This window comes from Crinia signifera, chromosome 7 (assembly GCF_055691185.1).
Source record: "Crinia signifera chromosome 7, ASM5569118v1, whole genome shotgun sequence".
Classification (NCBI taxonomy): Eukaryota; Metazoa; Chordata; class Amphibia; order Anura; family Myobatrachidae; genus Crinia; species Crinia signifera.
In genome coordinates this window covers 8,748,883-8,775,141 of record NC_139223.1, presented here as the reverse complement: position 1 = coordinate 8,775,141, position 26,259 = coordinate 8,748,883, and the positions used below count along the sequence as shown (strand labels likewise).

At 46.5% G+C, this 26,259-nt stretch overlaps 1 protein-coding gene across 1 annotated transcript in view; it reads left to right on the top strand.

Moving 5' to 3' along the window:
• Window positions 1-16,009: 16,009 nt before the first annotated feature.
• The window catches only part of LOC146021061 (uncharacterized), a 32,966-nt gene continuing 22,716 nt past the window's right edge, over window positions 16,010-26,259 (top strand). Inside the window, exon 1 of the mRNA XM_083154862.1 lies at window positions 16,010-16,055. Coding sequence (XP_083010988.1) covers window positions 16,010-16,055 — 46 coding nt within the window. The remainder of the gene's footprint in view (window positions 16,056-26,259) is intronic.

The window sequence follows — 26,259 nt, the reverse complement described above, 5'->3', positions numbered from 1 at the left end:
CACAATGAAATGTGATGGGAACACACATTTATAAAGAGGATTGAAGAGGGACCTGCTGTGTACATGGTACAAACTACTATGATGTTGATACACACATACATATTACATGACTTGCAATTTTACGTAAGGTATGCAGTGGAAGGATCATTACATAGTTGCTGCTTGACAGGTTCCTCCATCTCAAACTCTAGGATAGTGGTGTAAAACTCATGGGCCTACAGCTGTTGTGGAAGTACACATCCCAGCACGTCCTGCCAAAATGTCACCAGTCCAATATATGAAATGTGTGGCAGGTCATGCTGTGAAGTGTAGTTTCACAACAGCTGCTGTCCCAAGAGTTTGATGGATGTATATAATGATGTAAGGTGTGCCATTCTCTGAAGGTGAACTGCATGACCACACTCGAAAGATACACCAAGGCACGTGGGACCGGAGTGGTGTGGAGGGACTACCAATGTTTTTGAGTCAACATATTTCATTGTCAAATGCAGGAGGGTTTCTGGTTGCAAGGAAACCCCCCTCCACTTGACTTGTGCCTTAAATAAGGACAATAGCACTAGTATATAATATGATCAATAGAGCTGTCACACCGTGTAAGGGACAGAGCAGAGCTGCTGCACATGCCCAGTGTACCAGCTTCTTCCACCTCATTTACTGTATGTGCAGATCTGAGCCCTCGCACTGGACCAGAGAGCAGCTGCCAGGAGGAAGAGTCAGGAGGCATACCATGAAGTGGGAGATTGTCAGCTTTTAAAGTGCAGTACTGGTTCTATTATGTTTATTTATTGATTATGATATGTTTTTCCTTTTGCTGAGCAATAATATTATTTTAATGTTAGAAAAGCCTATATAGACCATCTGTCCTGTTAAATATTATTACTGTATTACATACATTGTTGTAAAACATATAATTTTCAGGACTGTTACCACTCCCCCAGACTCCCATACTTACTCCAATGTGCTGCAGATGGAACATTTTGGATGACATTAAGAAACCCCCCTATAAAATCCTGGGTTTGGCAATGATATATATCTTTTTTTTAAATGGGTGTAAATGTGCATTATTACATTTGGCAAATTGGTTACTTACGGCTGGAATCACCTTCCATTCCTATCTCTACTTCCTTTGTGTCTGAAGGGGTGAAGGTAGGGGAGTGGGTGAGGGTAGGGGAGTGGGTGGGAATAGGGGAGGGGGAGATGGGATGGGCACCGGCAGGCACAGATTTTTCTTCCTCCTCCTCTTTCTGCTGATGTTGTGGTGCTCGGATTTGTGCCATGGCATGTGCTGTGATGTGAATGTTGATTGTAGTATTAGTGAAGGTGGTGGGATATGAAAAAAAAAAAAAAATTATTCAAGCAACAAACAAACATAATGACAATTTTATTATTGTTTTTATAAAAAAATACACATACACATACACCCATGCACACATACATATACACACACATACATACTGTATACACACACACTGAAACATTTGCAAACAATCGCATGTACACACTGTTTGAATAATATACATTACTTACAGCAGCGCACACTGCAGCAGATCCTCCCCAGCTACTCAGGCTGCCACCTCCTTAAGTCAGACCATAACCGCTCGAGCCATGCGGGTGTAAATTTTGCGCCGTGCCACATTGTAGGCACTGCGCTTTTCCTGATTGCTAATGTAGGGCCCCATTGGCCCCAGGCTCCTCTCCATGACCTGGACCAGGGCAAGGAGCTCTCTGGCCGTGAAAGGTGGGGCTCGACTCATATTGGCAATGGCGCACCAAACAATTGCAGATACATACTGTATATAAGATATGGTGTTCTCTGATTGGTTGCAAACATTCTAATTTGATATAAACTTTATTAATCTTTCACATATTAACAGTATGTATGCATTTATATTTCCGCCAGAATTGAACATCGACACAGGCTTAAACATACTTACATATGTAAGTACCGTCCATGTAGTGTGTGAAACATACCTATGAATTATTCATTATTTGACAAGGAATACTTGCATCAGCTACCCTGCCTACAAGTATGTGTTCGGCCAATAATTTGCATCTACATAAAATTATATATATACACAAGACAGGTTGGCATAGGTGCGCTGGCACCTGTGCTGAATAAAATCTGCAATCAGTTCTCTGTCTTTTGCACAGCACTTGTCCCTCCAATGGAACTTCGCTCCTTTCCTCACTCTCGATTCCCACGAGAGAAACACCAATCTAAAAGCAAAATAGAGGAGAAGGGCGCCCAATAGTCAGAGCCAGATTAAGGTCTAAATGGGCCTGGAGCTGAAATTATCAAGGGCCTATTATGGGCAATAACAGGGGTTGTGGCCAGCACCTAATAATGTGGGGGGTGTGACCAGTGTTCTGGTTGGGTGCTCTGCTCATGGGTGTGTCTGTATTTATGTAAATGCTTTCAACTAATTATATATGCCTGGAAAAGGCAGGGGGCTGGCATAGGAAAAATGCAGGGAGATATATTGGCGGGTGCACTCCAATGGTGCACCCGCAGGATACCGATGTCCTAAGATACTTGCGGGGTGAGGCGGCACTCCAGTCATAAAAAATACTGAAAGCCGAAACTTGGTAGACAACATTTCAGTACCTTTTACCACCTAAATCTTTTATCACCTAAATCTACCGCACCATATACCCCTTATACAAATCATGCAGTAACCCCATTATACTGTACTTGCTTCTTACACATTGTGCCACATGGAATGAGCCAAAATTCACACCGACTGAGCCAAAATTCACACAATGGCACACGGATTGAGTCAAAATTCACGTTATGCCACATGGATTGAGCCAAAATTCACATTATTATACCAAACAGATTCAGCAATAATGCACAATACGCTTCATAAATAGGGGCATTGCATGCCGAAGGCGCGCATTAAAAATTTACACCATAATGCCCATTACATGTTAAGCCAAACACCATATTTTCCATTACGTATTATGCCAAACACCATAATGCCTATGAAAAATGATGCTACATAAGTGTTGCTTACCAACATGTTCATTGCCTGGGGTTCCATGCTTATTGCCAGGGGTTCCATGCTCATTGCCATGTGGGATTACATGCTCATTGCCAAGGGGGAATACATGCTTGCGGTAACTGGGGGATAGCTGCCGCCGGGCAGAAATGACAGCCATTGACAGCCGGGTAGAGAGCAGGGGGCTGCCCGGCTGTATTCAGAGCACTGCATGCCCCGGCTATTTGAAATAATACCCCTTTCACACCAGAAAATGCAGGGATTTACCCGGGAATATGGCCCCAAGATCATGCAGGGACATTCCCGGACTGCGCCGTTTTACACCAGCCTAGTCCCTGCATTTTCTGCACCCTGCACCCCCTCCCCCCTTTAAACAACCAGCTACATCTTCGGAACCAACTGACCAATTTACATGTAGGCTTCAAATGATTTTGGTCCCGTGAAACTGGGCCGTTTGGTTCCAGAGAAATCTGTCCTCAAACAACATGAACAGCCATGAAATTACATTTCAGAAATGAAATTTTTTTTTCAGCGATTTGGGTTTGACTGAGATCAACCTCAAGCTTCTGTGATGCCGGAGGGGGAACTGGTAGCCGTTGGAACCGGGTGGAGGTCGGAATTAGCGGGTCCCATGTTGTCCTATGGGGAAAACGTTCCTGTTATGCCTGTCGGTATCTCCGGTTCCCAGGGGGCTACCGACACGGGGCTGGGCTCATTGGAAAGCTCTGGCGCTCAGCTACAAAATGGGTCCATTGTTAATCCGGCCCTGCCAATAGTGCAATATCAACTGGTTTATTTAAATTAAATTTTAAAAGGCTTTAAAGTACATCAAGCGTACAAACTCGCAGCGATCATACCCTGCCAGTTGCTGCTGAATTATTTTAAGCATTATAGTTAAGTTCTAATACTCTTCTGCTTCATTAATATGTACGATCACACTTCTGGTTACTCGACAAACAACATATAACAAATATAAAGTGACTCTAATGTACCTAAAAAATGTATGACTGCTGGGTATTTTTTTCTACCTGACTGCCAGCGGTTTATTATATCTCCTTTATTGTCTTATGTGGTGTTACCACTGGGTTTTTTTATGCACGACTTGTTGACTTACTAGTAATCAATCCCTTATTACAGGAAACAGCTAAGGATTAGGGATTCAGGGTGCCCAGTCTATGTATCCAGGCGCACTTTTTTTGTAAAAGTTTTTTTCCCCCTGTCACCTCCTCTGATAGAGGGGGGACATGGTCAATGACACGGTATCTAATGGCCGAGATGTTATGTCTGGCATTGGAAAAATGTCTCGCCACCGGTTGTTCACTGGTCCCTTTTATTAAGGCCGCTTTTATTGCGGACCTATGCATGGCAATACGCTCATGGAACTGGCGTTCCATCTTGCCTACATACTGCAAGGAGCATGGACAGGAAATTATGTAAATTACAAACTTGCTGGTACACGTGAGTCTGTAATTTATGTTATACTTTTTTCCTAAAAACGGATGGTGGAAGTTGGGTCCAGCTAACATATAACCACATGGATAGGAAAAGGTGCATTCAAACGGTAGCGCTCATAGGTAACAATGTGATCAGGTGAATAAAACCTTACATATGGGGATATCAAACCCAGATTGACCAATTGCTGATAAGGTCACAATTCTGTGTATTCAACAGCCTATTTTTCTCCCAATAAAGTGACTTTTAAAGGGCATTAGACAGGTGTCCCATATGGCAAACTGCAGGCAGGTGATGGTATCCAAGTACTCCCTTCTGGGTTCCTTAGTCCAGAATAAGAAGCCACACTCTCCAGGTCAGCCTTTCAATGTGCACGAGTCCACAGTCAACAAGCACGCTTAACGCGTTTCGGAAATAGTTTTACTTCTTCAGAAGCGTGCTACAATGTCCATCCGCTGGTATATTTATACCAATATCAATACACTTCAGCTGATGCTGGGTGCCGCTAATCGGCACACAGCTTCTGACTTCCATCTGTAAAAGCATGGCGGTGCATTCCAAACAGACGAAGCGCGTCACCGCTCATACTCCGTTTACAGGAAGTATGTGTTTTCTATTCATTATATAGGGAGAGCAACATGGCGGTGCATTCCAAATGAATGGAGCGCATCGTCACTTAATACAGCAACGGAAACAAAACAAATGTCATCCATAGCTGTGTATTCTCTCTAATCAAACGCTTATATACATAGAGATGATAATATAACATTAACAATATACTGGCGCCATAATGTAGAATCAATATACTCAAGCACTTCACAGGGAAATCGGCAGCCCTTTACAATAGTTAAATTCCATTGATATAGGTACTAAAAAAGAAGAAACACATGTTAATATACAATGTAATATACAATATAAAATACTTTAATAAAACACCACCGCGCACTATGAATGAAAAGGAAGATACCGGTCAGTATTTTATCCAAGAAAAGGTTTGAGTTCAAACTCGCTGTTTAATCCTCAGGGGACCAATGTCCCCAGACGATATATCCAGCGCATTTGAGCCTTTGAGAGACGTTTTTCTTTATCATTAGTTCGACTTTTTGGAAGTATTAGTTCAATACCACAAAAGTTGGTGATGTGGCATTCTTTTGCATTATGTGCCACACGGAAATGTTCTGAAACAGTATGAATTCTTAACTGTTTCCGAATGTTATAAATGTGCTCGGCAGTGCGGACCTTTAATTGCCTAGAAGTTTTTCCTATATAGGAAAATCCGCAGCTATATATATATAGTCCAGGGATAAAGTCAGAAGGACGAAACGCGTTGGTAAATCTAGCCCTCCTGCCTCATCTAAAGATAAGCACTTTATTTTTTGCAATTTGAATATATTTATTTATTTCTCTTCTTTTTTTTCTGAGAGATTTATCTCCTTAACTTTTTTAGGATAGGAGCTGTTTCAATTGTCTGTTTTTGAATATCCCTTTTTATTGTTTGAATAAATTTATTTATATTTTTTACCTATATACAATGACTATTTTTTAACATATATATTTTTTATATTGGTAATTATAGTCAACTAAGCTACGTACCGTGGTTCCAGGTCCATACTTAACACCGGCAAACCTTGTTTTAATAAGTGCAGGTTGCATTCTCTATATTTTATATATTTGTATTAGCAATAGTCGCCGCATCCTCATATATATATATATATATATATATATATATATATATATATATATATATATATATATATATATATATAGCACCCACATCCCAGGGTGGGGTGCGGTGGCCTGTGACCACACACTCTAGTAAATACAAACACAGGGAGCCCAGCACTCACTACAACAAACTGACTCACCTTAACATTCAAATAATCAATAAATAAATAATGGGGTTTTAGTTCATGAATTGATCAATGCATTTAAGCTTGCAGCCCATCGCCAAGGGACCCCATTTCACTGCAAGTCCTACACTAACTGTTTTTCTTGGGAACCTGGCACCTGCTTACACATCATAGCTAAAATGAACATGTGTTTTTTTTCCTGGGTTAATGCTCAACTGCCAAGTAACTGATGGCTTTTATAAGGTGAGACAATCCCAAACACAGCACCTGAATTAGTATTAAAGGGGCAGCTGTCACAGGTTTCAGGTAAATGAGCTTATCTAGGGTGCATGAGAAAGCTATGATCACAGTAACAGAGGTTAATTAAAAATCAACCCTAATATATAGATACAAAAGTACCAACACACTCGCCATTCCTAGGAATGGGGTGCAAACAGTACCCACATCCCAGGGTGGGGTGCAGTGGTCTGTGACCACACACTCTAGTAAATACAAACACAGTGGGCCCAGCACTCACTACAACAAACTAACTCACCTTAACATTCAAATAATCAATAAATAAATAATGGGGTTCTACACTAACAACTGTTTTTCTTGAGAACCTGGCACCTGCTTACACATGCATTGATCAATTCATGAACTAAAACCCCATTATTTATTTATTGATTATTTGAATGTTAAGGTGAGTTAGTTTGTTGTAGTGAGTGCTGGGCCCCCAGTGTTTGTATTTACTAGAGTGTGTGGTCACAGGCCACCGCACCCCACCCTGGGATGTGGGTGCTGTTTGCACCCCATTCCTAGGAATGGCGAGTGTGTTGGTACTTTTGTATCTATATATTAGGGTTGATTTTTAATTAACCTCTGTTACTGTGATCATAGCTTTCTCATGCACCCTAGATAAGCTCATTTACCTGAAACCTGTGACAGCTGCCCCTTTAATACTAATTCAGGTGCTGTGTTTGGGATTGTCTCACCTTACAAAAACCATCAGTTACTTGGCAGTTGAGCATTAACCCAGGAAAAAAAACACATGTTCATTTTAGCTATGATGTGTAAGCAGGTGCCAGGTTCTCAAGAAAAACAGTTGTTAGTGTAGGACTTGCAGTGAAATGGGGTCCCTTGGCGATGGGCTGCAAGCTTAAATGCATTGATCAATTCATGAACTAAAACCCCATTATTTATTTATTGATTATTTGAATGTTAAGGTGAGTCAGTTTGTTGTAGTGAGTGCTGGGCTCCCTGTGTTTGTATTTACTAGAGTGTGTGGTCACAGGCCACCGCACCCCACCCTGGGATGTGGGTGCTGTTTACACCCCATTCCTAGGAATGGCGAGTGTGTTGGTACTTTTGTATCTATATATTAGGGTTGATTTTTAATTAACCTCTGTTACTGTGATCATAGCTTTCTCATGCACCCTAGATAAGCTCATTTACCTGAAACCTGTGACAGCTGCCCCTTTAATACTAATTCAGGTGCTGTGTTTGGGATTGTCTCACCTTATAAAAGCCATCAGTTACTTGGCAGTTGAGCATTAACCCAGGAAAAAAAACACATGTTCATTTTAGCTATGATGTGTAAGCAGGTGCCAGGTTCTCAAGAAAAACAGTTGTTAGTGTAGGACTTGCAGTGAAATGGGGTCCCTTGGCGATGGGCTGCAAGCTTAAATGCATTGATCAATTCATGAACTAAAACCCCATTATTTATTTATTGATTATTTGAATGTTAAGGTGAGTCAGTTTGTTGTAGTGAGTGCTGGGCTCCCTGTGTTTATATATATATATATATATATATATATAGATAGATAGATAGATAGATAGATAGATAGATAGATAGGTTAGGTACATGTGTTAGGCATAACATCACCTAATTACACCTGTACTGGTGTTATTTTAGGGAAAATCTGGCATGGATTTTATAATTGGATTGCAATATAGCAGCAAAGCACACAAATACATATACAGAAGCACAAAGTACATATTGATTAAGGAATGACACTTCAACACAGTGGGGCATGTCCTCTAATAACACATTCTACTTGGCCTGTGTGTAATCTCTCGCTTGCACACGTGCGTTCGTTCGGCGTAATTTTCGCCGTGTTTTCAGCGTTTTTTTATTTTTTTAAAATGGGTGGTATGTAGCACATATATAGGTGACCGCCCAGAAGGAAAGTTTGCTGCAAAGTTGTCTTATTCGGATACTGAGACAGCTGAATCAGACCCATTGGCCATTTTGGTAAAAATGCTCTCGATGATGGAGAGCATCCGCCAGTGGGCAGAGGAGCGGAGGAGGAGGAGGGAGGACCAACCCCAAACCTCCTAGCCAGAACAAGGGGCAAGCTCCCAGCCAGAACAAGGGGCAAGCTCCCAGCCAGAACAAGGGACAAGCTCCCAGGCAGGACAATGTGCCATTACCTGAGACATCTGAGACCCAGCATTGCGTGCTGACAAGACTGGCCACCCCAGGACTGGGTCTGCATCATCAAAGAAATGTGGTAGGCAGGATGCAGGGAAAAAGACCAAGAACCCTGCATTTACAGAGCCTGAACTTCACATTTTGGTACCCCGAGCATGGGAATGGAAAGCGTTTTCCAGTAGGAAGCTAACCTCCTCTGCGAAGGACAAGATTTGGGATAAAATCACAGATGAATTGAATAAGGTTGCACCGCAGTACAGGGATGTCAAGGATGTGCGCAAAAGGCAAGTGTGTTTTTTTTTAACTCATATGTAGTTGTTTGTGTCACCACCAAAAATAATCTAGACCTTTTAGGACAAAGGTGTGTTTATTGATATGTTGTTAGTTTATTTTCACTCGTGAGCACATTTATAGAGGGATGTGCTGTCCAGGTAGTGTGATTCTGACACCTTGCACCATGGACAAGATTTGTATTATCACGGCCGGAGGATCTTGAGGACCCACCTCAGGTTCAGATTCAGGCGAGACTGGGGCGGGACGCCCTTGGAACTTGGCAGGTTGGATGTACGACCTCTGCATATATTTTGGGCAGTGGGTTTTGACGAATACTCCAAAGCGAGGGCGCGGAGTCTAACTGCCCAGCGGTCTTCTCCAGGGACCCCCGCAAGGAAGTTTGGTTTTCGCTGCGTCTGGACAGCAGGTCGCGGCCCCTCACTTGGAGCACCCACGGGTGCCCTAGATGGAGCGGACAGGATGAGCCACTCAGGTTAGGGATCGGGACAGGAGTAGGAAGGTCGTAGGGAGTACCGGGATGTTTTGAGGCAAAAACTGAGATGTGGATGACGTAAACCAGAGAATGCTGACGGAGAAACTGACGACTTGGCCGGATGACTACTGTAACTGAAAATGGCACACTTGGCTTTAGAAGAATAAACGAGAACTGAAAAGGACCAGACTTGGTTTAAACGTAAACTGACAACTTTGTCCAAAAGGCGAGGCTTGAAACTGAAGACTGTCGACACGGCTACAGGAGATGATGACGGAACTGGAATATCAGGATAGCAGGGAGGAACGGGTTAACACACAGGAGCAGGAACAGGATCAGAGCTGGGACAGGAGAGCTGGATCTGGCAGGAGAGCAGGATCAGCAGAACCACACCCAACCAGTGGAGCTGCAGAGAGATGCTGACAGCTGACGAGTTGTTCCAGCAATGAGGCTAAGAGCCTCCTGGAACTTATACCTCAGCCCAGCAAGGTCCGGCCTTCTAGTGGGGGAGGAAGGTATCAAATAGAAGCACTGAGTGCCGATCACGTGACCTGCCCAACATGGCGGCGCCCAGTCCTGGGAGCCGGCGTCTGTGCTGCTGCCGGACCCGCCAATAGACTGGGGAGCCTCCGGACTACCCGCCGCCTGCATCCAGCCAGCCCCGCACCATCACGGCGCCAGGACCGGTGAACGCGGAGGGGTGAGTAGCCGGTGCCGGGCCTGGCACCGCGCCGGGCTGTGACAGTACCCCCCCTTTTAGGAGTGGCCACTGGACACTTAGCTGGGTTCCTGAGGAAGAAACTCTTTACCAGGTTTGGCGCATGAACATCCTCTGCTGGTACCCACGATCTCTCCTCCGGACCATACCCTTTCCAGTCTACCAAGAACTGCAGTCTACCCCGGAGTTGACGGGCATCTAGAATCTTTTTGATCTCACACTCCACCCCTTTCTGAGTCTTCAAAGCGAGGGATCTGGGAGGAGTCTTCCGAAAACGATTCAGAATCAGGGGTTTGAGCAGGGACACATGAAAGGTGGAGGAGATCTTCAACGAAGATGGAAGCCTGAGTCGGACGGCCACTGGGTTAATTATTTGCGTGATGGTATATGGGCCTATAAATCTCGGGGCCAATTTCATGGTGGGCACCTTGAGTCGCAAATTCCTGGTAGATAACCAAACTCGATCGCCCACCCGATATGCGGGAGCAGCAGATCGTCGCATGTCTGCAAATTTTTTGTATTTAACGGAAGCCTTCCGTAGGGCAGAATGGACATTTTTCCAGATGTCCGAGAAGAAACGTAAAGAGGTGTTAGCAGCGGGTACTTCGGTGGCAGGCAATTGAGGGAACTCAGGTACTCGGGGGTGTCTACCGTAAACCACGAAAAAAGGAGTAGTTTGAGAAGAACTGTGGTACATGTTGTTATGCGAGAATTCGGCCCAGGGCAGCAATTCCACCCAATTATCCTGAGACGAGGAGAGGTATAACCGAAGAAAGGTCTCGAGGTCCTGGTTTACCCTCTCGGTTTGCCCATTTGTTTGGGGGTGGTATGCGGTTGAGAACTTTAACTGAATATTAAGAGCTGAGCAGAGGGCACGCCAGAACCTCGCCACAAACTGCACTCCGCGGTCCGAAATGATCTCTTCTGGGAGGCCATGAAGACGAAAGACGTGAGAAATGAACAACTGGGCTAGTGATGGGGCGCTTGGTAAGCCCTTGAGGGGCACGAAATGGGCCATCTTCGAGAAACGGTCGATGATAACCCAAATGGTGTTGAAACCCTCAGCGGAGGGTAAGTCCGTAATGAAGTCCATCGCGAGGTGAGACCAGGGACGGGATGGAATGGACAGTGGGCGGAGTTTTCCGGCAGGGGCCTGGCGAGGTGACTTATGTTGAGCGCACACTGGACATGAGGAGACATAGGATTGAACGTCCTTGCGAAGAGAGGGCCACCAATAAGAACGTCGCAGAAAGTCCAATGTTTTATGAACACCGGGATGACCTGTGAATTTGGACTGATGAGCCCATTTCAGCAGCTTCGGTCTTAATTCAGTGGGCACGAAAGTTTTGCCGGTCGGAGGAGTAGGCAACTGAGTAACCGCAAAGACCATGGAGTCCAGCACTGGTGGCGTTAATCTCTCCTCCTCAGAGGGTGAGAAGGACCGGGATAAGGCGTCTGCCTTGGTATTTTTTGAGCCAGGACGGAAGGACAATTTGAACTGGAACCGGGTGAAGAAGAGTGCCCACCGGGCCAGGCGAGGATTGAGGCACTGGGCTGACTGAAGGTACAGCAAATTCTTGTGGTCGGTGTAGACTGTAAACGGATGTTGCGCCCCCTCTAGAAGGTATCGCCATTCCTCCAAGGCTAGTTTGATCGCGAGTAGCTCTTGTTCTCCTATGGGGTAGTTACGCTCAGCTGGAGCGAATCTGCGGGAAAAGAAACTGCAGGGATGAAGTTTCCCATCCTCCCCATACTGGGAGAGAACGGCTCCTACTGCCTCGGATGAAGCATCGACCTCAAGAATGAAGGGGTGTTTCATGTCAGGTTGTCTGAGGACTGGTGCTGTAATAAAAGCTTGTTTTAATTTTTCAAAAGCATCTACGGCTGTTTGGGACCAGTTGGCAGGGTTAGCCCCTTTCCTTGTGAGGGCCGTGATAGGGGCGACTATGGAAGAGAACCCTTGGATAAATTTGCGGTAGTAGTTTGCGAACCCCAAGAAGCGTTGAACCGCACGTAGGGTTGTGGGCTTCGTCCAATCTAGAATAGCTGCTACTTTCTCGGGGTCCATCTGTAAACCCTGCCCGGACACAATGTACCCTAGGAAAGGTACGGCAGTCTGTTCAAAGATACATTTCTCCAGTTTACAGTACAATTTGTTCTGACGGAGACGACTTAGGACCTCCTTGACTTGATCCCGATGGGTGTCCAGATCCCGAGAGAAGACCAAAATGTCGTCGAGGTAAACCACAACTGACGTGTATAGAAGGTCCCGAAAGATCTCGTTCACGAAGTCCTGGAAGACGGCCGGGGCATTACAAAGTCCGAAGGGCATTACGAGATATTCGTAATGCCCATCCCTGGTGTTGAAGGCCGTCTTCCATTCATCCCCCTCTCGGATGCGAATTAAATTATAAGCCCCACGGAGATCCAACTTGGAGAAAACTTTAGCACCTTTAATTCGGTCGAAGAGCTCGGGAATAAGAGGCAGAGGATATCGATTCTTAATAGTGATCTCGTTAAGTCCCCGATAATCTATATAGGGACGAATAGAGCAGTCTTTTTTTTTTACAAAAAAAATCCGGCTCCCGCGGGGGAAGAGGAGGGGCGAATGAACCCCTTCTGTAAATTCTCGGTGATATAATCTGACATGGCCTGAGTCTCAGTCAAGGATAGGGGGTAAATGCGTCCGCGGGGAGGACTGGATCCAGGTATCAGATCAATAGGACAATCCCACCTCCGATGAGGTGGTAAGATGTCGGCCGCCCTCTTGTTGAATACGTCCAGGAAGGATCTATAGGGAACGGGAACCTCAAATTGTGGTTTAGTCTCGGTATTACAGAGAGGAACTACTCTATTCAAACAAGATTTAGCGCATGAAGAGTTCCAGGAAAGGATCTGCATTGAAGACCAGTCGATCTGCGGGTTGTGTCTTCTTAGCCAGGGAAGGCCTAGGACCATGGAAAAGGAGGCTCGGGGAATGACCAGGAATTCGATTTGTTCCTGGTGGAGTACGCCTACCCGAAGGGTCAAAGGGGTAGTACAGCAGGATATCAGGCCTTGTGGAATGGGGCTACCATCGACTGCGGTTAAGCGGATCGGGGTCTCTAATTCTAATAACGGGATTTTATGTTGCTGAACAAACTCTTGAGACAGGAAATTAGCAGCTGCTCCAGAATCTAATAATGCTGAGACGTTGATGTTTTTCTTGAGGAAGAGCTGAACCGCAAGTAAGGAATCTAGACAAGTCGGAGAGGTTTGGACTTGTCCTAATCGGACCTCTCCGGACCCTATTAGGACCGAGAGTTTCCCGGACGCTTCACACATTGGGCGATTAGATGGCCGGCCTCGCCACAATATAGGCAAAGATTCTCTCGTCGACGTCGCTGCCTCTCCTCGACTGACAGATGAGCCCGGTTCACCTGCATCGGTTCTTCAGGAGTTGGAGTGGGCACAGGAGGAGGACGAGGTACAGGATAGGTACGGGGACGCTCTCCTTTGTTTTTCTCCGTCTGTCTCTCACGGTATCGTAGATCCACCTTGTTACAGAGGGAGATCAACTCGTCTAGAGTCTCGGGAAGATCTCGTGTCGCCAGATCGTCTTTAATTCGCTCTGATAAACCGCTCCAGAAGGCTGAGAATAGAGCCTCTTCGTTCCAACTAACTTCCGATGCTAAAGTTTGGAACTGTACCACGTATAGAGCTACTGAGCGGTTCCCCTGCCGTATGCGCAGGATCTCCATAGCCGAGGAAGTATTGCGTCCGGGCTCGTCAAAGATACGACGAAATTGAGCAATGAAGTCACGATAGTTTGATAGAAGAGGATCGTCCCTCTCCCACAGGGGAGAGACCCAGTCCAGAGCGGTTCCGGATAACAAAGAAACTATGTATGCCACACGTGTCTTGTCTGACGGGAAGAGACCAGGCTGCAAAGTAAAATGGACGTCGCATTGGTTTAAAAAACCGCGGCACTGCTTGGGTGTTCCATCAAACTTGCTTGGAGAAGGCAAATGGAGCTGATTGGAGGCAGAGGATGCGCCAGACTGAGAACGGGCAGAATCAGCTGGAGGCCGAGATGATGCCTTAGGTAAGGATGTCTGTAGAAGATCTTGTCGGTGCGCGATGTCTTGAAGGCCCTGAGCCAACTGCCTCTGTGTATTCTCCAGCCCCTCCAAACGGGCCGCAATCTGCTGAAGTAAATCGGCCCCAATACTGGGTCCTGAGGCGGAATCCATGTGGCTGGAACAAACTATCACGGCCGGAGGATCTTGAGGACCCACCTCAGGTTCAGATTCAGGCGAGACTGGGGCGGGACGCCCTTGGAACTTGGCAGGTTGGATGTACGACCTCTGCATATATTTTGGGCAGTGGGTTTTGACGAATACTCCAAAGCGAGGGCGCGGAGTCTAACTGCCCAGCGGTCTTCTCCAGGGACCCCCGCAAGGAAGTTTGGTTTTCGCTGCGTCTGGACAGCAGGTCGCGGCCCCTCACTTGGAGCACCCACGGGTGCCCTAGATGGAGCGGACAGGATGAGCCACTCAGGTTAGGGATCGGGACAGGAGTAGGAAGGTCGTAGGGAGTACCGGGATGTTTTGAGGCAAAAACTGAGATGTGGATGACGTAAACCAGAGAATGCTGACGGAGAAACTGACGACTTGGCCGGATGACTACTGTAACTGAAAATGGCACACTTGGCTTTAGAAGAATAAACGAGAACTGAAAAGGACCAGACTTGGTTTAAACGTAAACTGACAACTTTGTCCAAAAGGCGAGGCTTGAAACTGAAGACTGTCGACACGGCTACAGGAGATGATGACGGAACTGGAATATCAGGATAGCAGGGAGGAACGGGTTAACACACAGGAGCAGGAACAGGATCAGAGCTGGGACAGGAGAGCTGGATCTGGCAGGAGAGCAGGATCAGCAGAACCACACCCAACCAGTGGAGCTGCAGAGAGATGCTGACAGCTGACGAGTTGTTCCAGCAATGAGGCTAAGAGCCTCCTGGAACTTATACCTCAGCCCAGCAAGGTCCGGCCCCCTAGTGGGGGAGGAAGGTATCAAATAGAAGCACTGAGTGCCGATCACGTGACCTGCCCAACATGGCGGCGCCCAGTCCCGGGAGCCGGCGTCTGTGCTGCTGCCGGACCCGCCAATAGACTGGGGAGCCTCCGGACTACCCGCCGCCTGCATTCAGCCAGCCCCGCACCATCACGGCGCCAGGACCGGTGAACGCGGAGGGGTGAGTAGCCGGTGCCGGGCCTGGCACCGCGCCGGGCTGTGACATGTATATGGCATGGTTCACCCATAATTGTGTGTGCAAAAAAGAGGGAGAATACTGTACATATGTGTGGATTTTGAACATGACCCACAAAGGATTTAGGGAATTGGTAAAAGTAAAAATAGTTATGTGGGGTAACTCACCTTACTGTAACATGTCCAAAACTGTGGCCGTTAAACATGTGGATGACGTTTCCCTTCAATGGGTTCCAATATGTAATAGTTTGATTATGTGTTATGGGGTCCACAATCAGGAAGCAGTAAACTTATATTGATTCAGATCATAGCAGCCACAATGCTAACATTTCACTAGTAATGATGTGTGGTAGCAGAGACCATTACATATGTAGTTGATTTACATGTTTTTTAAGTTTTTTTTTAAGGCGGCAGGACTTGAAGAGGAAGCTAAGTGGACGGTGGAGGCACAGCCAGCCCACCAGTGGTGGGCCCTATTCATCCCACCTGAAGCTGTCCCCCATGGATCTGCAGGCGCCAGACTGTATAGATGAGGTAGAGATCAGGGGGGTTGCCAACATGGATAGTGAGCTCCCGGTGGAGGTGTTTGCTGCAGACCTAGCAGGTAAATGTGCCAAATTCCTTGTTCTTGTTCACATACATATTGATGTGATGGTGACAAAGTTTTGTTCAATTCAAAGCTGAGGAGGAGCCTCCACCATCCCCACCAGCTTCCAAAACATGGGCACAAGAAGAACAGTGCCCCACACAGCCCAAGGGGGGGCATCAACACCCAACTGCTGAGGGACATTCGACATCAGGGGGTGGAAGTCGCAGACCGGCTGGACCGCCAACTCGTGGTGCGGGATAAGATGGCTTATCTATCTGGCTTATTACTCTGGTGCAGCAGTCCATCCACCAGAATACTTTTTGGCAGAGATTGCCAGCACCACCAGGGCACTTGTTGCGGCCCTAGCAGAAAATAATCCAGCTTCCCCACCCCGTGCTGCCAGAAGGGACCCACCACCATCCCCTTCCTCAGCATGTGAGCTCCCAAAGCCCAGAGGCCGACGATGGCACAGACCAGCCACACCCAAGTCTCCACCACCCAAGGCCAAAAATGGCTGCAAAAAATGATGTGGAGCCACCTTAATGACTTTGTGTTTTTGGTCTAAATCTTGTCCTTTGTTGTGGAGGGTTACTTCCTGTGGGAAAACTCTTTCTATTCCCATGCATAGGGTACCAAAATCCCAAGTTCACACTCTGTAAATGTAAGGTATTGGTTTGAATCATGCTGTATCCTCCTAGCATGATTCCTGGATAATACAGATCCTATGCTGGGGTGGACTTTCATTTCAGCACGCAGCTGTTGTGTCTCAGATGTTTCAGTTGATGGCACATTTTGTCCTGTATGGTTTTATTTTTATTTTGAATATTATTTTCAAAAACATTATTTATTATGTCTGCTGTGAAAAAAAATAGATATAAAAAGTAAAGAAAATGAGTTTGATGTGAAATGAAATGTTTTCTGTACAGTGTTGCACATAAATGTATTAATTGTGTGTGTGTGTGTGTGTCACGCCCCTATTGTGTAGGGCAGGCTTTCCCAACCACGGTCCTCAAGGCACACCAACAGTGCAGGTTTTGTAGATATCCAGGCTTGAGCACAGGTGACTTAATTAGTACCTAAGTGATTCTGATTAAACATCTGTGCTAAAGCCTGGATATCACTAAACCTGCACTGTTGGTGTGCCTTGAGGACCGTGGTTGGGAATGCCTGGTGTAGGGTATTGAAGCAGATGATGGGTTTATGTGACATTTGTAAGAGAGGAATAAACATGTGTGCATGGTTCCCAAACAGCAGTGATGGACGGTGACAGTGGGGGTTATTCTGCTTAGTGCGGTGGGACCGTACGCGGTCGGATCAGGGTTTTTTTCAATCTGCGCATGCTATGCATGTGCGGAGACCTCACAACGCTCACGGACGGGTCTCTCCGTGCAAAAAAACCTGTCCGCAAGAACACGGTCATTGTGGGTGGCATGGGGGTGTTTTTAGGGGAGCGGCCGGAATAATGAGGAAAACTGGGCGTACACGGGGGTGTGCACCAAAAATGTACGGTGCTACAACCGCTCGATCGGCGAACGCACCGTACATTTTGGGCCAAAAACAGGAGGACGCCAAAGATAGCTCCAGACCACCCCTAGAGATACCGCATGAGAGCAGTAAGTGTTTCTGTATACTTTAAAAAGCAGGACACTCAATTCACAGGAGTCGACATGTGTCAACTTTTTCACTGTAACACAAACATACCAGTTTTTTATTAGGAAAAAGACACATAAAACACATCTAAGAGCAACAAGGATGTTTTTGGACTCAATTTCTACTTGCACTGTGGCGTACGCTCAAATATACGCAAGATGTCGGTGTGAAAATGGACGAGACCCGTCCGTATACGGTGGCGTGCGCTCTGTTGTACACCAGTTATCGGTGGCTAAGAGGAGATCCGTCCCTGTATGGTGGCGTACGCTCAAGTATACGCCACTCCCCTTTGTCGGTGTTTGTGACCGTCCGTATGCGGCTGTTTTGTGGGCGGACTTACGCTCACCGTCTGCGTATGGGAAACATACGGTGAAACGGACCGTATGTACGTTTCACCGACCGAACCAGAATAAGGCCCTGTGAGTGGTAGAGGGACAGATGTCTGTTTCCTCCAAAAGTGTAAAAATGGAGAGTGGTCAACAGCCATCCAAACAGATCCCAAATTTCATGTTACAGAGTGGTGGCCAGATCTAGGAAGTCTGAACCAGAGATAAAGTAGATATTGATGAAGAGAGCTAAACATGTTGGCAATCAGGTCCTACCTGCCATGTTACAGGCTGAGTTTGAAAAAGACAGGAGCAGATTGGCTGGTTGATGGTCACTCTACCAGGTAACAATTTGTAAGCTTGATACTTTTGTCCCATAATGTGTACATGAGCAGGACAGAGTAAAGGCACCTATTTCCCAACCATTGAGAGGATAAGAGGCTTAGAAACATGTAACAGGAGCCCCTGGAGACGTTTAGATGCAGGCGTACCTTGATCAGATGACAGCTGTGCCCTGGGAGTCTTCACGGCCCTTTTTAGTTGATGAGGACGCTTCCGCGGCAGGGGATGGAACACCCGGGAGAGGACCCACAAAAGAGCCAAAGAACAATGGCTGGCAGCAACAGATATTTATTTAAGGAGGGAAAAGGACGATTTGGCTGCGCTTTTACTCAATTAAATAGATGAGCAGATTATCACATCACAGAAATAACTGAACATATAAACTCTCCTAAGTAGTGGGTTGGCAGCCAATGGCCAAACCAGTCTGCGTTCAAAGGACAGACGGCGCTGGTCATTAACCGCCCCACCTACGGTACCGTAGCACTAAGCAATCACACATGAAATAACAGCAAGAGAGTAGTGATGATCAGGAAAGGAATACTGCAACAAACAATCAATGTACATTCATGCAGTGTGCATGCACTTGGCACATGCACAGTCAGCATTGTCCCTATGGGCAGAGGGGAGTGGTTACTCCTCTGAGCCACAGCCCACCTGGGGGGGACCAGGTACCACCCAGGTGCCGGTCTGTCTGGCCAGGGGGAAGGTTTCCCTCCAAAACATACTTCCAGGATCCTGCCAGGGGACTAGCTGAACATTTCTGGCCCAGATGTGAGCTCCAGAGATGGGCAGTCCTGATCCCCTGCCTGGGTCTCCTGCCCACCGACGGAGAGCCCCATGGAGCGCCAAGGAACCACTCAGCTTGTTGGAAAGCTGAGGTCCCCTGCTACCTTCCCTGCTGCTCCCAGCTTGGAGGCTATCTGGGAAAGCATTCCGCTTTTGGGATTCAGTTTTAAGTGGGATCCAGCTGCCCACACAGGACCCTGGATTGCCTTAGGACACAACACATACAGTGCTCCAGAGATGGGCAGCCTTGATCCCCTGCCCGGGTCTCCTGCCCGCCGACGGAGAGCCCCATGGAGCACCAAGGAACCACTCAGCTTGTTGGAAAGTTGAGGTTCCCTGCTACCTTTCCCTGCAGTTCCAAGCCTGGAGGCTATCAGGCCTCTGACCTAGGCTGCAGCGCACCCACATCCCACTGGTGGCCCCCCTCTTCCCCCCTGGTGCCCGGGGCAGCATGGCGCAGTCACTGCACGCTGCCCTGGTACACCAGGGTTTAACTTCAGTGCCTTGCTGCAGCCTCCGGAGCCGACCGGGGCTGCAGCGCTCCCATGCCCCTGCTGGCAGTCTCTCCCTCTCCCCTGGCGGTTATTGGTGGTGCTTCGCCACAGCCGCCAGAGCTGGCCCGGCGGCTGCAGCGTGGGTGGGTCCTGGCTCCCCCTGGTGGCCGCAGCATGCCGGGAGCCAAGGAAGCCAGAGTCCCAGCGCCGGACAACGAGAAGGGGCTGCCCAGATGGTGGGGGACCTGGGCCGCGGTGCCCAGTGCAAATAAAGAACAGTGTTTCTTTTTTAATTTGCCGCCAAGCGCCCTTTGTCTAACATGGTGCAGCGGCACGGGGGTTAACCCCTTCAGTGCCGCGGTGGCCATTAACCCACAGGTGCCAATCAAGTAATTTATAATAAAAACAACTTTAATGATAAAATTAAAGCATTAAAATGAGTAAATAAGACAATGGCAACATGTAATAAAAAGCTGGGCAAAATGCCTTGGGTGGCCAGTCCATACGGTACCGTATTACGAGTCCACTGAATGGATCTTTTCCTATAATGCCTCGTGAAGTGGAAGCAGTTGTGAATTCCAACGTGAAGTGGTAGCCAGCAGGATTGAACAAATGGATATCTCCGCTTTGTAAGTCTCGGTCGTTGGAGGGGTTCACTTATGGGATGGCACTCCCGGGCTTTGTTATGAACCACCGCTCGGGTGCATTGTGGGACACCCCTGTGATGGATAAGGGGGGAGTTGCAGATACTGGTGTCCAGTTTCTGGCAAGGCGAAAGGTCGTGTAAGGCAATGAGACTGGACACGTGTCCCCAGGGCCGGATTATAATGGAGGCACAAGGGGTCAGTGCCCCTGGGCCCCCCTCTAGCTAGGGGCCCCCCTGTGGCTGGCATGCATTTTAAAAAAAAAATATATATTTTTATTTTATTTTTTTAGCTAAAGGTTTTGTGCATGGGAGTGGGGTAGTGCTGCAGCTTCACCTATCTGCCAATGTGACAATGATTAATGGTGCTGAGCATCGGGAGCCAAGTATGCAGTGCATTACTGGGAGTTGACTAAGTCCCATGACACTTTGCACCAGAGGGCAGAGGCTGAGAGGTTTGTGCTGAGCTCTGATTGATGGAGCTCATTACATGCTTCTCAGGCCCATGGATAACAGCAGCAGCAGTCTAGTCATGGGAGGGTTTTTAATCAGAGGCAGCACTGGGACCCAACTTCTAAAACGAACATTATTGTATAAACATCCATTGCCTCTAATGAGATAACGGTAATTCAATTGGGGTAAACAATCCACTATACACCAGGAAGTGACATCATCAAGTGACCCGGAACTCCTATAGATGTCTAAGACTTCTAATGCTATAAATATACGTTTCTTCTATATATAAATGCTATTCCTAAGTGTAATCTATATAGTTGATTATGTCACTACATCTCCGAGCAAACATATTTGTATTATTTTTAATGATTAAGTGTATGCATCAATTAATGTATGCAAATTACCATACAGGAAGTCAGGTATAAATATCATGGACTCCCACCAGTAGAATACACCTTGACAAAGCTGTGGGTTAGCACAGCGAAACGCGTTGGTGCGTTGGGACCACCCATCTGAGAAGAACCACTACACCACTCTTTGCAAAATCAAACTTTTTTGGATCTCCTGCTAAATCATCTGATCCTGTTCCTGTCCTCAATCCTGACGAGAGAGGTTGCAGACCGACCAACTATTCCTGTAAAGTGGATTGCCTATACAAATAAAGTTTCCCGGATTGGCTATACCAACATCTGCCAACGGGCCAACAACCGAGCATCCCCAGGTGACATAAGAACGTTTGGACGGACTCCCTCCATTTCACATTGGACATTTGCTGTCAAGATCAGTGCAGGTCTTTCCAACAGTGGTGGTGACTATATTCTAATCAGTGGTCCATATAATTTCTACTGTATTTTACTATTACTGTATTTTATGTGTATTGTTTTATTAAATTTTTTACAATTAGATTGATGCATACACTTGCAATTATTGTATGAAAGCGCTGCTTATACCTTGTTTTTCTGTTTTTCTATATATTTGGGGAACCGACCACCCCCTTAAGCAGCAGCTAACCAAGAAAACCACCCATATATAAGCGCTCTATACATTAACCTAGGTTAATTATTGGGACTGTGAAGTCTCCTACAGAGTAAGGTGCAGAGGGACAAACACAGGCTTTTCATGTGGTATGTATGTATGTATGTGTGTGTGTGTGTGTGTGTGTGTGTGTGTGTGTGTGTGTGTGTGTGTGTGTATGTATATATATATATATATATCCCCTGAAGTTACCCATTGACCAAGTTTATACTGCCTTTACTATGTGTTTTGACAGTGTAATATTCTCCCATGCAGTTTGCGGACAGTAATGACAAGTGCAAGGGGGCCCCCCTGTCTAAAGTGCCCCGGGCCCCCAGAAGGCTTAATCTGGCACTGCGTGTCCCTGACGAAAATTGGAAGGACTCAAGTTGAAACGGCTGTCATTTCAGCCTTGATGTTATCACTGTTCACCATGTTGTAACTTCAATACAAATTGTTTTTTCTTCACCTACAGATTGAGTGCTGGTCTGTTCCTCTCCTTGTAACGGGTTGGGTAAGTGCATATGTTATTTCCTATGGACCTTGCACCTGGCTACAAAAAGTATTTTTTCATCCCAAGCAAGGGAGTGCCCTTCTGTACCCCTACTGTATATAATTTATTCATATGTCTACTATATGCCATTGAGATTTTAATATAAGTTTTATTTTTATTGATTGTATTGATTGAACATCAATCAGCTGTTTATTGACATGGGTATTTATACCACTAACAACCATACCTAGAATCACCTTTGAAAAAGCCACAGCCAGTGGCGAAACACATTAGATGTTAGCCTCCAGGATTGGACTAAGAGATATCCATTACAGCTATTTCTTCAATTTCACTGCTACCTGCCGGAGGAACCATTTGCAAGACCCATTGCGGCTCAACATCGTGACACCAAGCAGGCTACATCCAGGTGAGCTCTACCACCTATAGCCACCTGTTAGAGGACTTCATATTCCTGGGGTGACCCCAGAGGACCTACTGTGGCCCCCCATTGAGATCCTTCATTGAATACCCCCGAGCATATGGTATTACATCCAGTTACTATAAAGGGGACATTTTTACTTTGGATAATCAAGTTGCCCTTATCATCATCCTCCAGCAGCCATTGGGGGCCCCGCAACAACAGATAGGACACTGGGCTATCCTTAGCATCCATTCCAAGACTCCTCCAGCGGTACCAGAATCTAATACATACGACTAGTGAGGACCTGGGATTGCCTCCCCACCAATGCGTAACCTATAAACAGCTGTTTTATCTTTAAACAGCACTGATATTTGAAACTAGCAGTTCATTTGGTATAGTGCACTTACCTTTAATTTGAGTGATCACCCATATCCATCCTGAGAGTGAGATAAAATTTCTCTTTTTTATTACTATTTAACTGTTTTGTGTATGTGTTTTATGTTAATGTGCTAATGTTAAATGAAATATATATTTTTTATACATAAAGGAAATTATTATTGCATCAATTGAGTTTTTATTCATTGTGGTTCCAGCACTGCTTCTTTGTGTTTTTTTCTCTCGAGATTTTGTTTTTAGGGAGTGACTACCCCTAATATCCAGCAGCTGCTTTGGGGAGACAACCCATATTTTAGGCGCCCTACATATTCTCTACCAGAGAATACAGATGGGGCAGGTCCCATCTTGGCCACCAGGCCGCCATGGCGGAGGTTCTGGCGCACCGATATTCTTCTTGCGCCGGCGTCCGCCAAGGGGCGTGGGTGCACGCCATGCAATACAATCCACCACCACTGGGTGGCTAATGCTCCATCAAGCTAGAGTCGGAGTTAGAGATGGCTTGTGAATCGCTGCCTCGACTCAGTGACTCGAACCATTAAGCTGAATACATGATTCGAGTTAGTCACTGTGGCAAGAGCCGAGACAGCAGCAGCAGCATTATACCATAGCAGGCTCAGCCCTTCCTCTCTGAATCGTCAGGCTGAGCAGGAGAAAGGAGAGCGCAGTAACAGCTGAGTTCAAGTTAAGTCTATGCTGGGAGCCGTGCACTGTCTCCCTGTGCCTGCAATTCCACACCACGAGTCATGTGCCCAGCCACTGACTTACTTCCTGTCTGCCGGCACAGAGCACACACTGAGGGACAGAGACTCTGCTACTCCCTGAGTGTGCTGTGAGCCGTGCACTGTCTCCCTGTGCCTGTAATCCCACACCACAAGTCATGAGCCCAGTCACTGACTTACTTCCTGTCTGCCAGCACACACTGAGGGGCAGAGACTCTCCTACTCCCTGAGTGTGCTGTGAGCCGTGCACTGTCTCCCTGTGCCTGCAATTCCCCACGAGTCATGAGCCCAGCCACTGACTAACTTCCTGTCTGCTGGCACACAGCACACACTGAGGGACAGAGACTCTGCAAATCCCTGAGTGTGCTGTGAGCCGTCTCCCTGTGCCTGTAATATCATATGAGTAGTGACTCGAGAGCCGAGTCACTGTCTCAACACACTGAGCTGAGCTGAGCCGTGCGGCTCAACTCATTCCAATGAACCGTCTTGCCCATGACTAGTCGGAGTGGTATACTGCAATGTGCCAATGGAATCCTGCCATTCGCTGTACGGAGTGCACTTACAGTATGAGACGCTCGTGCGCGATGAGACGCTCATAGGAAATGAGACGCTCGTGCAAATGAGTCGCTCGTGAACCTCGGAGTGCGCAAAAGGGCTGTGTAGTGTAATAATCCTATACAAGCATTTACCTTCACGTTCACATAGCCAATGCTGAATATTTTGAACTGTTGGTACTGTGCATAATGGGTATGCAGCTGAAGTCAATCGCCTCCTCCCCTTCCAGGGGTGGAGGGGGTCGACTTGACCTGAAATACAGTACATTACATCACATTACAGCGCTAATTCATTAAAGGACCGTATCAGACGCTGCCGCAACTCGGGTTTCGCCACTGGGGCTGCGGATGCCACAGATTATTATATCAGCACTCTACAAACCATACACATCACTGTGTTGCGTAGTGTAGTGGGTAGCTGCACAGGACTTCATGCTGGAGACCCGTGTTTGATTACGGTGTCAATTTTTTTCTTTTTTTTTTTTCTTTTATTCGAATATTTTGTAGAGTGATATTTCTTCATGCACGCGCTGCAGCACAAATTTTACGCATGCGAAAAAAGGTTTTCAAAAGTGACATCTGGTGGATGATCACTGGTATTGCACTCATCCGGAGACGCCACAGCAAATCGCCAAGCATTTAAAATGTATTGCGAAGGCGGGCGCCGTGGCCAGCCATGGCCAGCTGGCGGAACTCTCGCCATGGGTAGCCAAGATGGGACCTGCTCCATCTGTATATCATTTTTTTATCACAGAAGTATCACAGGAATATTACCGGCAGAGATAAGTACTCAGAACATGACTAAATGCCAAGTAGCCACACCCAACACAGACTAAGGCATGCATGGAAACAAGGCAAAGTGGATCAACCAAAACCTGGATCGCTCATCCGATAAGTACAAAACCCACAAAGAACATACAACATGAAACTACAGTATAAACAGGAATGAGCCACAGCGGTGGCTCATAACAGGGTAGATAAAGAACTAGATGAATAGTATCAGCAGCAGTAATACACTTTCCTTCCTAGTCTCAAAGTCTGCTAATAAGGAATATGCAGATTGTGGTAGAATTAGAGATGGGATTATCTGTTTTGTCTCTATTGCATAGACTAAGGGGGTTATTCTGGTTGGTGCGGTGGGACCGTACGTGGTCGGATCGGGGTTTTTATTAATCTGCGCATGCGTAGCTTTCGCAATGCGCATGTGCGGCGACCTCACACCGGTCACAGACGGGTCTCTCCATGCAAAAAAACCTGTCCGCAAGAGCACGGTCATTGTGGGCGGCATGTGGGTGTTTTTATGGGAGTGGCCAGAATAATGAGGAAAACTGGGCGTAAACATGGGCGTACACGGGGTGCGCACACAAAATGCACGGTGCCACAACCGCCTCGATCGGCAAACGCGCCGTGCATTTTGGCACAAAAACAGGCGGACGCCAAAGATTGCTCCAGACCACCCCTACAGATACCGCATGAGAGCGGACGCCTGGGTCTGCTAATTAACGCTGATTACTAGTCAAACACATACACCTGAATGTAATAAGCAATGCTGCAGCCTATTAAGTCCAAACCATTATTTCACTACCAGCAAGCCACACACAGCCCTCAAACACATTGGAAGCTTATCTTTCTACACTTCTCTACATGTAAAGGTTGGTTTCATTTTAGGTAAGATTCATTCTAAGACCTGCTTATATATGTCAAGGTAGTTATTTTATAACCATTCAGAAAGTGTTTTTGTATACTTTAAAAAGTAGGACACTCAATTCACAGAAGTCGACATGTGTCAACTTTTTCACTGTAACACAAACACCCCCAAGAATGTTTAAAAAAAATCAAAGGCAATGTGGGGACACATAGATAGTGTTTAAAATGATAGTATTAAAATAGGGATGAGATGTTGTTTCACTATGGTGTTTATTAAG